At 46.6% G+C, this 15212-nt stretch overlaps 1 protein-coding gene across 2 annotated transcripts in view; it reads left to right on the forward strand.

The window, feature by feature from the left end:
- The window catches only part of CPNE2 (copine 2), a 176140-nt gene that overhangs the window by 76559 nt on the left and 84369 nt on the right, over positions 1-15212 (forward strand). For both annotated transcript variants that reach the window (XM_050922780.1, XM_050922781.1), the window contains exon 4: positions 1711-1785. In XM_050922780.1, the coding sequence (XP_050778737.1) occupies positions 1711-1785 (75 nt within the window). The remainder of the gene's footprint in view (positions 1-1710; positions 1786-15212) is intronic.

The raw sequence follows: 15212 nt of genomic DNA on the forward strand, positions 1-15212 counted from the left end.
AGCAACTTTTAACCTCCGATGTGCAGCGTTGCATAAATGCCTAGTTTCACTGAAGGTTTTGGGTTTTTTTTGCCTGTCTCTGAAGCAATCACTTTTGGCCAGTGCTGGAGCAAAGATATCAGACTAGCTGGAATGATGGCCTGGTCCTGTAAGGAAAATCCTGTAGTCGTTGATGCAATGAGACCTGGCTGTGACTTAGGTTATGTTTACACTTCAAACTGCATCAGGGCGGCTGCAGCGCTTCAGTGTCGACATTCACTATAGCTGCGGGACGGGTTCTTCCACCACAGCAGTGAATCCACCTCCCCAGGAGGTGGTCGCTAGGTTAATGGAAGAATTCTAGCAGTGACCTAGTGCTGTCTACTCCGGAGGTTAGGCTGCATAGCTGCGATTCTGGGGGGTGTGGATTTTTCACACCACTAGGGGATGTAGCTATGCTGATATAAATGTTCAGGGTAGACCAGCCCTGACTGTTGCATCTGACATGCGTCTGACAAAGTGGATGTTCACACATACGTCTGTTAGTCTATAAGGTGCCACAGGACTCTCTGTCACTTTTTAGAGATCCAGACTAACACGGCTACCCCTCTGATACTTGTTGCATTTAATGTCTTCTTCCTTGATTAGAGGAGTGGTCTGTCTTCCAGAGGGGGGTGAGCTCTACTGAGAATCCATGATAAAATCCAGTTAGACCTGTGCCACCATCTCTTATCTCATCTGGGTGGAAACTGCTCTGGCCTTGGATCGGAGCTGGAAATTGCAGGAAAGCACTTTAACTAAGTGAATTTTTCCCTCTAATGCTGCTGCTAGTGCTCAAATTACACATGATGCCGTATTGCAGCTAAGTAGATTGCAGAGGGTTATTTCAGCTTCCGAATGGCTGTTTTCAGGCTTCTTAGGAAGAGAACTGGGAATTATCCAATATATATCCACTTCATAGTATGACCAGTGCTGCTCCTCGTTTGGGATCTGCTGAGGCAAAATGCAGAGTGCCCCTGAAAATGACAGGAGTTTGGGACTGCCCAGTATTCTGCGGGATTGGGTCCTTAGGTAGTGAGGAAATCAGTCATCAATGGAAGAGCAAAACTGGCAGAGAAAGGAATTTTACTGTCATGCTTCTATGAAGTTATTTAAACAAGGAGGAGGGGTTCAAAAAGTAAGTCTGTATCCTACGTTGGTGCAAATCACTGTAGCTCCATTGACTTCAATAGAACTGTGCCCATGTACGCTGGCTGAGGATATGGCCCATAGTTTGAATTGAGTACAGTATTCTTTCACTCAGCCTAAAGTGTTGGGTAGTGTTGCTGTGCACCATTTAACTGGTGGCACGTTCCACCGTAGAGACAGCTGCATTTTGAGTGGGGTGAGCTTTTTTCCCTGAATATATTGTTTAAGAACCCAGTCCTGTGAGCTGCCAAGCACACGCCATTAGACTTTAGGAGGGGCCAACGGTGTTTTGCGTAAAACAGGAGCAAGGCCTATGCTTTTAAAGAGCTTTGGGAAGGAAGAACTTGATGCAAATGTGCATTGATGAGGATGGTGACATTAATCAAGTACTGTGTCTCTGTGGTCCTTTTAAGATACGTTTTGAAAAGGTGTGACTGTGAACCTGTCACCGGAATTGGCAAATTTAGGCCACGATCAGTTCCTCCTCACATTGTTTTTGATCATTTACACCATTACATCTCTGTTTTTTTGTGGCTTCCTTAGATTGTCTCAAGCAAGAAGATAACAAGAACACTACTTCTGGGAAATGGGAAGCCAGCTGGAAAGGGGATGATAACGGTACAGTTACTGATTTATTATATATATTGTGTGGAAACGTAGATAATAGACACAGTGCGGTCCGCTTGATAGTGCGCTGGATTGGGACTCTGTAAACCTGAGTTCTATTTTCTGCAAGTCGCTTCACCTTTCTGAGCTTCCATTTCCTCTCGTATCTTTTGTCTATTTAGATTGTAAGCATTTGGGGGTAGGGACGGCCTCTTGCTGCGTTTTTGTACAGGGTTTAGTACAATGGGCACCTTTTCTTAGCTGGGGCCCGGGGCACTGAAATGACAAAATCTAAATCTCTGGGTAAGTACAAAGTAATATGCTTTTCTTGTTATGCACATGGTCTCTCTCCAAACCTCCCTGAGACAGACTGAGATAAAGGGGTTGATTATATTACGCTGCTGATAATCAGTGGGTTTATTTGTAGTAAGAGGACAGGACTTACAACTTAGCAACAGGTCTCTTAGCAACAGCATCGCTCACAATCCCCCCAGGTGGTGGCTTTCCCATTGTTGGTATATGTAACAATCGTTTCTTTACACGAAGAGGATAGATTTAGGTCTGGTTTTTGACCATTGGCTCTTCTAAATGTTAGATCTGAGCTCTGTCAGATTTTTAGCTGGGTGACAACAGTCCAGCTGAAGAGCTTTTCCTTCTATGTTACGTGAGGTGGTTAAAGGGTATTGAAATTAAGACCGGTTTTAAACAGAATGGCTAAGCGTGGCTGCTGCAGTGTGTCTGTATTGCTATTCACTGTAGAAATGGGTAAGATGGTAACAGGATTTCGCTAACATTAAAAGAACATAAGAACGGCCATACTGGGTCAGACCAGTGGCCCATCTAGCCCAATCTCCTATCTTCTGTCAGTGGCCAGTGCCAGGTGCTTCAGAGGGACCGAAGAGGATAGGTAATCAACAAGTGATCCACCTCGTTTGTCCAGTTGCAGCATCTGGAGTCAGAGGCTTAGAAGCGCCCAGAGCATGGGGTTGCATCCCTGACCATCTTGGCTAATAGCCGTTGATGTACCCTATTCTCCATGATCTTATCTAGTTCTTTTTTAATCTAGTTATAGTTTTGGCCTTCACAACATCCTCTGGCAAAGAGTTCTGCAGACTGTGCATTGTGTGAAGAAATACTTCCTTTTGTTTGTTTTAAACCAGCTGCCTATTAATTTAATTCGGTGACTCCTGGTTCTTCTGTTATATGAAGGAGTAAATAACACTTCCTTATCCACTTTTTCTTCACCAGTCATGATTATAGAGACACCTTTCATATTCACCCTTCCTCGTCTCTTTTCTAAGCTGAACAATCCCAGTCTTTTTAATCTCTGCTTGTATGGAACAGCTTCCATACCCTTACTCAGCTTTGTTGCCCTTCTCTGTACCTTTTTCATTTCTAATATATCTTTTTTGAGATAGGGTGACCAGAACTGCAGGCAGTATTCAAGGTGGGTGGGCGTACCATGGATTTATATAGTGGCGTTCTCATGTTTATGGTCTTATTATCTATCCCTTTCCTAATGGTTCTTAACAGTGATGGGTTTTTTGACTGCTGCTGCACATTAAGCTGATGTTTTCAGAGAACAATCCACAATGACTCCAAGATCTTTCTTGAGTGGTAACTGCTAACTCAGACCCCATCATTTTGTATGTATAATTGGGATTACGTTTTCAAATATGTGTTGCTTTGCATTTATCTACACTGAATTTTATCTGCCATTTTGTTGCCCAATTTCCCACTTTTGTGAGATCCCTTTGTAACTCTTCACAGCCTGTGTAGGGAACCGCGGAAGATTGTGTTACGGCCTAGCTAGGGTATTTTCGCTTTCTCAGTGACCGGTCACTGTAGGACACAGCACACCAGTCATAACCCGCTTTAATTGGTTAGAACCGCTTTGCATGGCCTTTGGCCAAGGGGCGAACACAGCTTGTAAAAAGTCCCTATTTGCTGATGCATAAATTGTTTGTTTTTTAATTTTATATATATAGCTGCATGGTCCTAGTCCCGCTTTTAAACTCCATACCAAGCCAAGCTTCGGTGCGCTGGGTTCCCCGCCTCCATAACAGCAACGCCAAAAGTCCCCGTTGCGGGTATGTCTCTTTACCTTCATTAAAGCTAATAACTCAGTGTATGTAAGCCTTGTTCTTGCAAAGCACCCTGGGTAGGCCTGTAGCCTCCCAAAAACGTTACAGCCTGCTTTGGACTTAACTATCTTGAGTACTTCTGTATCACCTGCAAACTTTGCCACCTCACCATTTGTCTTTTTCCAGATCATTTGTGAATATGTTGAACAGCACTGATCCCAGTATAAATCCTTGGGGGGCACCACTATTTACTTCTCTCCAGTCTGAAAACTGACCGTTTATTTCTATCCTTCATCTCCTGTCTTTTAACCAGTTACTGATCCAATAGAAAACCATCCCTCTTATCCCATGACTGCTTAGTTTTCTTAAGAGACCTTTGGTGAGGGACCTTGCCAAAGGCTTTCTGAAAGTTTAAGTACACTATATCCACTGCATCACCCTTGTCAGCATGTTTGTTGACTCCCTCAAAGAATTGTAATGAATAGATGAGGCATGATTTTCCTTTACAAAAGCCGTGTTGACTCTTCCCTACGTGCGTGGTAATTCTTTTCTTTACTATAGTTTCAAGCAGTTTGCATGGTACTGAAGTTGCCAGGATCACTTCTGGGGCATTTTTAAAAAGGCGAAAGAAAATGCAATGGCAAAATTAATGAGCAGTACGTAATTCATATGTCTTTCCTGATTAATTTCAGAGTAGCAGCCATGTTAGTCTGTATCCGCAAAAAGAACAGGAGTACTTGTGGCACCTTAGAGACTAATAAATTTATTTCAGCATGAGCTTTCGTGAGCTACCGCTCACTTCTTCGGATGCATAGAATGGAACACACAGACAGGAGATATTTACACATACAGAGAACATGAAAAGGTGGAAGTATGCATACCAACAGGAAGAATCTAAGCAATTGAGATGAGCTATCGTCAGCAGGAGAAAAAAATCTTTTGAAGTGATAATTAAGATGACCCATAGAAGGTGTGAGGAGAACTTAACATAGGGAAATAGATGCAATTAGTGTAATGACCCAACCATTCCCAGTCTCTGTTTAAGCCTGAGTTAATTGTATCTAATTTGCGAATTAATTTGAGTTCAGCAGTCTCTCTTTGGAGTCTGTTTTTGAAGTTTTTTTGTTGCAAAATTGCCACCTTCAAGTCTGTCACTGAGTGAGTGGTTAGAGAGGTTGAAGTGTTCTCCCACTGGTTTTTGAATGTTATGATTCCTGATGTCAGATTTGTGTCTATTTATTCTTTTGTATAGAGACTGTCCGGTTTGGCCAATGTACATTGCAGAGGGGCATTGCTGGCACGTGATGGCGTATATCATGTTGGTAGATGTGCAGGTGAACGAGCCCCTGATGGCGTGGCTGATGTGATTAGGTCCTATGATGGTGTCACTTGAATAGATATGTGGACAGAACTGGCATCGGGCTTTGTTGCAAGGTTAGGTTCCTGGGTTAGTGTTTATGTTGTATGATGTGCGGTTGCAGGTGAGTATTTGCTTCAGGTTGGGAGGTTGTCTATAAGCGAGGACTGGCCTGTCTCCCAAGATTTGTGAGAGTGATGGAATCATCTTCAAGGATAGGTTGTAGATCTTTGATGATGCGCTGGAGAGGTTTTAGTTGGGGGCTGTAGGTGATGGCTAGTGGCGTTCTGTTATTTTATTTGTTGGGCCTGTCCTGTAGTAGGTGGCTTCTGGGATTCTTCTGGCTCTGTCAATCTGTTTTTTCACTTCAGCAGGTTGGTATTGTAGTCTTAAGAATGCTTGATAGAGATCTTGTAGGTGTTTATCTCTGTCTGAGGGATTGGAGCAAATACGGTTGTATCTTAGAGCTTGGCTGTAGACAATGGATCCTGTGGTGTGTCCTGGATGGAACCTGGAGGCATGTAGGTAAGTATAGCTGTCAGTGGGTTTCCGGTATAGGGTGGTGTTTATGTGACCATTGCTTATTAGCACAGTAGTGTCTAGGAAATGGACTGCTTGTGTGGATTGGTCTAGGCTGAGGTTGATGTTGGGATGGAAATTGTTAAAATCATGGTGGAATTCCTCGAGGGCTTCTTTTACATGAGTCCAGATGATGAAGATGTCATCAATGTAGCGCAAGTAGAGTAGGGGCGTTAAGGAACGAGAGCTAAGGAAGCATTGTTCTAAGTCAGCCATAAAGATGTTGGCATACTGTGGGGCCATGCTTGTCAGCGGTACTGTGAGACAGGCCAGTCCTCCCTTATAGACAGCCTCCCAACCTGAAGCAAATACTCACCTGCAACTGCACACCATACAACATAAACACTAACCCAGGAACCTATCCTTGCAACAAAGCCCGATGCCAGCTCTGTCCACATATCTATTCAAGTGACACCATCATAGGATCTAATCACATCAGCCATGCCATCAGGGGCTCGTTCACCTGCACATCTACCAATGTGATATATGGCATCATGTGCCAGCAATGCCCCTCTGCAATGTACATTGGCCAAACCGGACAGTCTCTATGCAAAAGAATAAATGGACACAAATCTGACATCAGGAATCATAACATTCAAAAACCAGTGGGAGAACACTTCAACCTCGCTAACCACTCACTCAGTGACAGACTTGAAGGTGGCAATTTTGCAACAAAAAAACTTCAAAAACAGACTCCAAAGAGAGACTGCTGAACTCAAATTAATATGCAAATTAGATACAATTAACTCAGGCTTAAACAGAGACTGGGAATGGTTGGGTCATTACACTAATTGCATCTATTTCCCTATGTTAAGTTCTCCTCACACCTTCTATGGGTCATCTTAATTATCACTTCAAAAGTTTTTTTTTCTCCTGCTGATGATAGCTCATCTCAATTGCTTAGACTCTTCCTGTTGGTATGCATACTTCCACCTTTTCATGTTCTCTGTATGTGTAATATCTCCTGTCTGTGTGTTCCATTCTATGCATCCGAAGAAGTGAGCGGTAGCTCACGAAAGCTCATGCTGAAATAAATTTCTTAGTCTCTAAGGTGCCACATGTACTCCTGTTCTTTTTCCTGATTAAGTCTCTCTCCACCCTGCCCTTGGCACTTACTTTGGAAGAATTGAGCCAGATTAAAGGGTCACTTGTCAAGTTTAAAAAAACACATTTGTTTCAAAAAATAATTCCTCACGTCTTGCTAATACCTTGGATTACTAAAACTGAAAGGGTTTTAAATGTCTAATTCACTCTGTACAATTTATGTAATTTACTATTTTGCATTTAAATCTGGTTGGATAGTGAAAATAAACTAGTTTAAACTTAACTGTTGCTTTTAGTCAGTTTCTTTTTCTGGTTCTCATACATAATACTGCAGTGTTTAAACAGTGTTGCAGTGTTAGCATGGCAAACACTGGAATGCAATAATCTTCCACATAAACAGTAACATGAAAACACCCTGCTGTTTTTGGCTCTTATACACGTTAGTTTGCACAAAACATAAAGTTTGCACCTGTGGTGTCCCTTTCACTTTTTAAAGAAAGTATTGTTTATGTAAAAGTGGCGAGTGCGTTAGAAGTACCTAAGACCGTTATAGGTCAAATGCTGGTCGTGTCTCTTCGGATTTTCCCTCTTAATATAAACTCCCTCACCATCATGTTTGTGGGGATTGAATTTGGGATCTTCAGCACAAACAGACAGGCGTCTTCCACTTGAACTAAAGGCTTGTCTACACTAGAAGCGCTACATCGGTATTGCATCTGGTGAAGACGCTCTGTGCCAACGGGAGAGGCGGCATAATATACCCACCGTTGTGAGAGGTGGTAGCTATGTCTGCGAGAGAAGTTCTCCTGCCAATATAGCGCTGGCCACACTGGCGTTTAGGTTGGTGTAATTTACGTCAGTCGGGAGGGGTGGCTTATTCACACCCTCGAGCGACATAAGTTATGCCGAAGTGTGTGGTGGTGTAGACCTGGCCTAAAGGATTAACTCTGCTAGCAGTAGTAGGCTCTTATCCTCTGGGCCAGCTGTGAAGAGGTGACACAGAACCCTGAGCCAGCATGTTAGTTGAGCAGTAGGCAGTTGCTTAGCGACTTGGCGCTGTCTACCTGGCTTTTACTGTAGCATGAGTTATATCCCAGGTGTCTTGGAATATGGTTGTTTCTTCTACTGGGTTCTGAGTCCCATATTTCTGAGTGTTCCTAGGGAGATGGAGAGCAGTTGTCTTTAATGGAAGATGGAGCAGGGATATATTAGTGTATGTGCTGAGGCAGCGGGCTGTTCCTTTAATTCTCGGAGCTCTTGGTTGCTGTCTGGGAGCTCTTTCTGTTTCAGTCCTGCCAGCCCTCCTGCTGCTCCTCCGGTTTTGTGTGTGTCCGAGGGTCCCCTGCCGAGTCTGAATCTCCACATTCCTTTCTGCCCGACTAGACTAGCGACCTTGCTGGCTGCTTCATTATGCAAATTGAGCCCATGCGAATGCACTGTGCTGTGGAGGGCTTTCATCTCCCTTCCCGATCAGCAGCTTGAAAGGAATTATTCAGTGTGTCGGAAGAGATCTTCATCTCTGCCCAGATCGCCCACCGTGTGTGCAGCCAATCGCCAGTCTAGGAGTGGGGGTAGGGGTTGGGGGTGGGTAAGTAAGGTGGCTATAGAAGGTCCACTGGCAGATGGCATCGCTTAGTTATCTTGAGTGCTTCAAATGTTCAAAGCGCTGGCCCAGACGTTAACCAGACGTTACACGTCCCCTGTCTGGTGAGCAGTTATTTTCCCCATGTTACTGATGGGGAACTGAGGAACATGGAGTTTAAGGACGGGGTTTACAGAAGCATCAGTGATTGAGGAGCAGAATCCCTGTTAATTCTCACACATCCTGAGCCATTCTCCACTCAGGAATGCACCAGCATCCTCATAATACTTGTGGCACTGCAAGGCATGGGAATGCATGCCCCTAAATCACTTAGGTGCTTTTGAAATGTCCACCCCCAGTGACTTGACCAATGTCCCGAGGCTTGTCAGCATCAGTGATTTGACCAATGTCCCAAGGCTTGTAAGCATCAGAGCCTGCAACTCTAGGTGTCATGAGTAGAACTGGCTGCAACTTGGGATTTTTGGTTCCTGGGATATTTCAAAATTCGACTTAGTTCTGATGTGGAGTTGCGGATCCTGTAATCCCATGTTCCCCAGGACCCCAGTAGGAAACTGGGCAGGGTTCTCTCAGAGCCCTGGGACTTGGAAAAAGACCATCGAACCTGAACCCTTCTCACAAAACATTTCAGGTTTGACAGACCAGCGTTATCCAATGAAACTGTCGTCGGAAAATTCCCGGCCAGCTCTGCTCACAAGTGATCTGGTTGGTTGAGTGCAACTTTTCACTCATTCTGTTTCAGGTGTAATCGTTCATGGGAATTAGGCTTTTTAAACTTTGCTTTCTGCAAGCAGTTGAGAGTGGGCACTTCAGGTTTGCTTTCCACGAGGTTTGGTGCCAGCAATACCCAGTGAAGACACTTGGGGAAGGCAGACCCAAAGGGAACGCAGATACAACTGGAGTGATTGATTCCAATGTTCTAACAAATATCCATAGGAAAATGTTCATCCCAGTCCAGTGTTCAGACAGGCCTACTGCTAAGTGTATAGCAATTGAAATCACCTTCTAAATGGTTAGACCAAAGGGCCACTGAAAAGGATCTGGCCCTTGAGGTTTTTGTGGAGGGGAAGGAATTTAATGCCTAAATCATGTTTAGAGTAAATAGAGAAATTCAGATGATTAAAGAAGCTACTTTAAAAAATAAATGGCCCCGTGCCAAGTGTCCCATGTGTGATAAGGTTGTCCTTGGAAACCAAAGATTTGGGTGGCTGTTGCAAATTGTGCATTGACAAAGGCCCTTCCTTGTGTTCAGGGTGTGGAAGAATTTCCAATGTGTGAGGATGATGTTGAGATCGAAAGGAAGCTAACGGAGGTATCGTGCGTGAATCTGATGGGAAACCTTCTAGCAGAGTGTGCTGGAGGGAGATTTATTTTAATGTCGTGTTTAAGAGGAGAGTGACTGCAGAATGTGTCTGCTGATCTCTATTGTTCTGGTAGGTCTAATTCGGAGTAGTGGACAGAGGTTCACATCCCTGAGCACCAGAGCTGGGATTTTTTTCAAGTATCCAAAGAGAGTCAGCCTTATCCAGCAAGGGTCAGGTTTACACCAAGAACAGGCATCACAAAAAACACTGGTTTTGGAAAAGGCCAAGACTTTGGAGACTGGAATCCCTTAGAGTTCTGGGTCCCGTCTGCTGCCAATGCTGGGCACCTCTCATGAGCGACCAGAGAACTTGGATTTCTAGGAGAGTCCATCCTGTGCTTTCACCAGCTCCAAACTCACATACATTATAGTTTTTTAAAAGAACCAGAACTAGAGGCAAGTCTGGCATGTGGCAAACAGAACTCCCAGCTGGGATGAGGTTACATCAGCCAGTAGCCTCTGCCCTGTATCGTACAGCAGATCCCTTCTCCCAGATGACTGCAAGCAAGTTAGACTAACCTGTCTTACCAGCCCGTGTCACTAGTCCGGTTCCGGCTGGGTTATTTCCCTGTGCTTTTCCTTACTGGATGAGACTCTCCAGTCCTTGACTTAGCGTTGATCTGGAATAAGTTCAGGGCACACTCCCTGTAGCTCAGCTCAGAGAAATACAGAGCTGCGTTTGCATGCTGATCTGTCCTTTTGATTTATTCTTGCTGCTTTTAGGAAGAGCATCTCTGGCTGACACATCCCTATATCTTGTGCCTCATGGATTGTCTCAAACTGGGCCTAATACATTGTAGCATACTGCCAAATATGGGACTGAAATACTCTGACTGGTACCTCTGGATTGTCAAGGGGGGATATGATCTAGCCTAGCAGAATGGGCAGCAGGCTTCTGTTTTCCTTCAGTGGTCATTATCAAGGGAAAATATACATCAGCTGCAACACAGACATAAAGGATTGTTTAGCCCTTTCACTGTCGCTCTGTCAGCCTCTTCGCCCTCTGATTTCGCTAGAAAGTTGTGCGCTGGAGCAGATTGGCTTGGTTAGTCGTGGGCGTCTTTCTACAAGTGCCGGAGCCAGGGGACTTGCAAGGGAATGTGCATATATTGTGATTTTGAGAATCCCAAGGAATCCCAGTAATCATGAGAGATGCAAGGTATTACTGTCCCTGTTCGGATATCTGGGATTCCCAGCTGTTCATTTGGGTTGTGCATGCATTGAAATCGTCTCAAATCCTGCAAACAGGACAGAGATACTTTCGGTATGTCATGCATCTTGGGCCTGTCGGCTCTGTGTATTAGGACATCCCTGGCCTATTCACCGATGTGGCTGGTGCATCACGCTGAGATTTGCTGTACCCGGTGTATTGGGCAGCAGTGGTACGTTGAACTGGGGTACGTACTCTACCTGTTGTGTTTGGCGCTAGATATCATATCCACTTAGCTCATCCTTTCAAGAGTGCTTTCCTCTAACCTAGAGCTGGGCAAACATTTTTGGACTAATAGTTATATTTCCTGAAAAAAATGCAGTCTTGGTCAACTGGAAATTATTTGCAAACTTGGCCCAATTTAGTTTTGGCTGGGGACAAAGTTGTTTGGGGACAGCTTCAGGAGTGTGAGCGTCCCTGTCCCTTTAGCTCGGACACTTGCCTGGGATGTGGGAGACCTAGTTTGAATCCCTGGAGACTTGAACTCAGCTCTCCCCTCTCCCAGTTGAGCAGCCTAACGGTCAGGCTGTCGGCCATTCGGGGATGGGTTGATCTCCGTTTCCGCTGTTCACGCTGTCCCACTTTGCATAAATAAATAAATATTCATTGGGCCAAAGAGCGAGCGTCTCTCTCGCCTGGTGATTTAAGGAGCTCAGCTTACCAAGGGTCGTGGTGGATTCTCCATTGCCGGCCATTTTACATCAGGATTGGATGTTTTTCTAGACCTGCTCTAGGCATTATCTGGGGGCAGGTCTCTGGCCTGTGTCACACAGGAGGTTAGACTGGATGGTCACAGTGGTCCCTTCTGGCCTTGGACTCCAGGACCCTGGGAGGCAGGAGAAGTGGATTCAGATCTCTGCCCTGGAACCTGTTGCAGTTTGAGTTGTCACTGCTGATGTGCTAATATTTGGCGTCTTGAGCACCGCCAAACAGCTGATGGGCAGTTGGCTGGTGGGTGCTGAGCACCCACAGAGTCAGCAACTATGTCGGGCTATACATTTATATTGATGTCCGCTGCCAAGACACCTGGGTGCGTTACCAGGGCAGGGGTCCGAGGGGACGTCTACGCTGTGATAAAGAATCACGTGGCACCAAGTCCCAGAGCCTGGGTCAGCTGACTTGGGCTCATGGGGCTAGAAATAGCAGTGTAGCAGGTTTGGGCTTGGGCTGGAGCCCAGGGTCTCAGTTCTCTGGCTCCAGCCTGAACCCTAGCATCTACTCTGCAATTTTATAGCCTGAGTCAGGTGACCCAGACCAGCCACGGTGCCGCCGGTTGTTGATTTCAGTGTAGACGTGCCCCTGGAGCTGGAATGTAATTTCCCAGCTGGAGCGCTGTCCGTACTAGCTCTGATGGAACCAGTGCACTGACAGAAGCAGGGGAGCCCGGGCGGCACAGCCTAGCTGCCGTGAGTGTGTACCTAGGACTGTGCTCAGAGCAGTTACCCCATCTCACCACTCCGCTGCTCTGCTTTTCGTGTGCTAGCTTGATGCAAGCTCGTGTGGGTACATCTGTTGCCGCTGGAAATTCTACCTCTGGATCTGCCCCGACTCAGTGTGGCTTTCAGCACTTCCCTTGCTGTGCCTCATTTTCCTTGCCTGTAAAAGGGGCTTAATAAGACTAATGCACATTTTGTAAAGTGCTTAGATGATCAGATTGGTCCCTTCTGACCTATGAGTCTATGAGTCTATGAAGACACCACCCAGTCGATGCAATGGCTGGTCATGCCTGTATCAGTGAAACAATGTGCTAATCAGCAAATTACTAATATTAACTCCCCTCTCCCCCGCCCGTCTGACCTATTTATAAATATGACAAAGGCCCCAGCACCGTGCCTGGGGCTGTACAAGAGACAAGAGGAGGATGATCCCTGCCGGGAGGGATTTATGATCCAGGTTGTTCCCTAGTCCAATATCGGTTGGTCTCATCTTTTGATTTAGGAGTCTTGTTCCCCTCTGGAGGCTGGTGTGGCTGGACCGTCGGCAGTGCCAGGGGATGGAGGTGTCAGCGTTGCTGCAGCCGAGGCACGTGAAGCCCCGGAACGGAGAGCGAAAGCCGCCTATGTGGGTCGTCGCTCCTGGGGGCTGAGGTGGGGAGGAGAAACTTTCTGCCCAGCCATAGCAAGCGGAGTTGGCAGCGGGAGGGGTGCCTCATGCTCTGTTCCCGGTGTCTGCATGGAGCCAGGATCTTCTCCATCACTTACCGCTCCTGGGGAGTCTCCCTCCTCCTGTTCACAGCAGGATGTGGTGGCTATTGTGCTCGGAGTGAGACCTGAGCAGGGAAAGCGCAGGAAACTCCTGCTCTGGTTTTCCATCCAAGGCCCCTGAATCGCTTGCTTTGCACTTGTGAGTTATTCGCCCCTCTCTGTGCCCCCTTTGCTTGCCCTTCGGTGACACGGCTCACAAGGAAGACCACAGCTCCCATCCCTGTAACCCCCTTAGCTTAGCTTACATGGGCCTGCATGGAAGGGACTCTTTCTAAGTGCTTTGCGACAGCTTTGCCGGTTTTCCTGGTACGTGAAGGCTCCCCCGTGACATGCTGCTGCTTTGGAGCCCCCCAGTGGGTGTGCAGTGCCCAGGTCACTAGAGCTGCTGCTCGGGAGTCCTTGGAGCCATTCAGAACTGGGATGAAGCAAACGTCTCTGACCCTCCCACTCTCTGGAGTGAGTCACTTTGCCATTGACACACTCCCCACTGGTGCTGGGTCACCTACTCTCTCCTCCCACTCTCTGTTAATGAGCCAATGACCTCCCTGTCCCCAACATTTTTCTTGGGGTGCTAAGTCTTTTCAACCAGAGTGTCCCTCCTTTGAATACGGAGGCCAAATTTCCAAGGACCCTTCTTTGCAAAATGTAGAGGTGGACCCCCGTGTGCCTACAGAATGGACGGTCATGGGAAAGGAGTAAATTCTCCACTAAGCTCTGTACAATGCTTGACGCTTGCGCTAAGAGTCCACAATCAGGGCGTGGATCCTACGTCCAGCTGAAAGACCATCTGAATTTGTTTGTAGGTAGAGTGGGAGGGGGGTTAATTATGTGGGAGGTTTTTCCCCCAAGCACGAGCAGGGAAGAGGCATAAAATAATTTCAGTCACCAAACTCAGTTATGCAGCTTAACTTATTATCCGAGGAGATAAGGCTGCCTGGTAACTGAACTTCTCTGCTGCAAAGGTATGTGCTTCCAAAGCACCAGCCATCGCTTGTTAGATTGTTAATAGCTGCGGTTCTTTGAGTCAGACTTGGCATGGGCCCAGAGCGAGCGCAAAATGAAAGGGGAACGAGGAGACAACAAGCAAAAGATACAGTGCGATTAAACGTTACAGTGGGCTTGGGAGCAGCTGCCAGTCCCACCCTGCTGCAGAGTCTGTGTGCACACGGTGTAGGGTCATTCCTGGGGGTTGGCCTTATCAGCAAAGGAATGAACGCTGTACAGCCTAAGTTCCAGCCCCAGCCTTGGCTTTGTGTCCTCCTGTAGGGCCTTCCGTGCTAGACTCTCTTTAATCTTCTGCCCACTGTCATCATCCCCACATTAGAGAGGGGAAGCAACTTACCTAAGGTCACACAACACATCTGTCACCGAGCCAGGACTTGCACCCAGGTCCCCTGACTCTCAGCCTGATGGCTTAGCAGTTAAGGCATGCAGCCTCTTCTTAAAGCCCTCTCTTTAGCCCTCATCAGCTTTCCAGGCGCCTTACTCATAGGAATGACCCATCTCCCTCCTAGCTCTGGGCCTTGAACATTGCCTGTATAGGGCAGAGAGTGACGTATTTGGTCCTGAGAAGGGTGAAAGACGATAATGAGAGAGCAGCCTTGTGCTTAGCATCTCCTCCCTGGAGCTGCAGGCAGCCTGTTGCAATGCACTAACCAACAGCGTCTTGGTGCCTCTCTGATGGCCAGCCCGCCTGCAGAGATCAGAGTCTGCTGTCACTTCCAGACATACAGGCCTGGTTCTTGAGCCATTAATGCTTTTAAATCCAGAAATCCCGGGTTCAGTCCTTGCAACTGACCCATCCACAGGTGTCCTTACACTGCGAAACATGCCAGCGCTGACCGTTCTGTCCATCCTCCTGAAGCATCCTGTCCCCTGTGTGCTTCTACCGTGAAATCTCCACTTCTGTGCTGGACCGTATAGTGCCCTTGAACCACACACAGCATGTTTTGGGATTAGGAAGTTCAGCATGTACCATAATACAATCAGCATCTCCCT

The sequence above is a fragment of the Gopherus flavomarginatus genome, chromosome 14, assembly GCF_025201925.1.
Source record: "Gopherus flavomarginatus isolate rGopFla2 chromosome 14, rGopFla2.mat.asm, whole genome shotgun sequence".
Taxonomy (NCBI): Eukaryota; Metazoa; Chordata; order Testudines; family Testudinidae; genus Gopherus; species Gopherus flavomarginatus.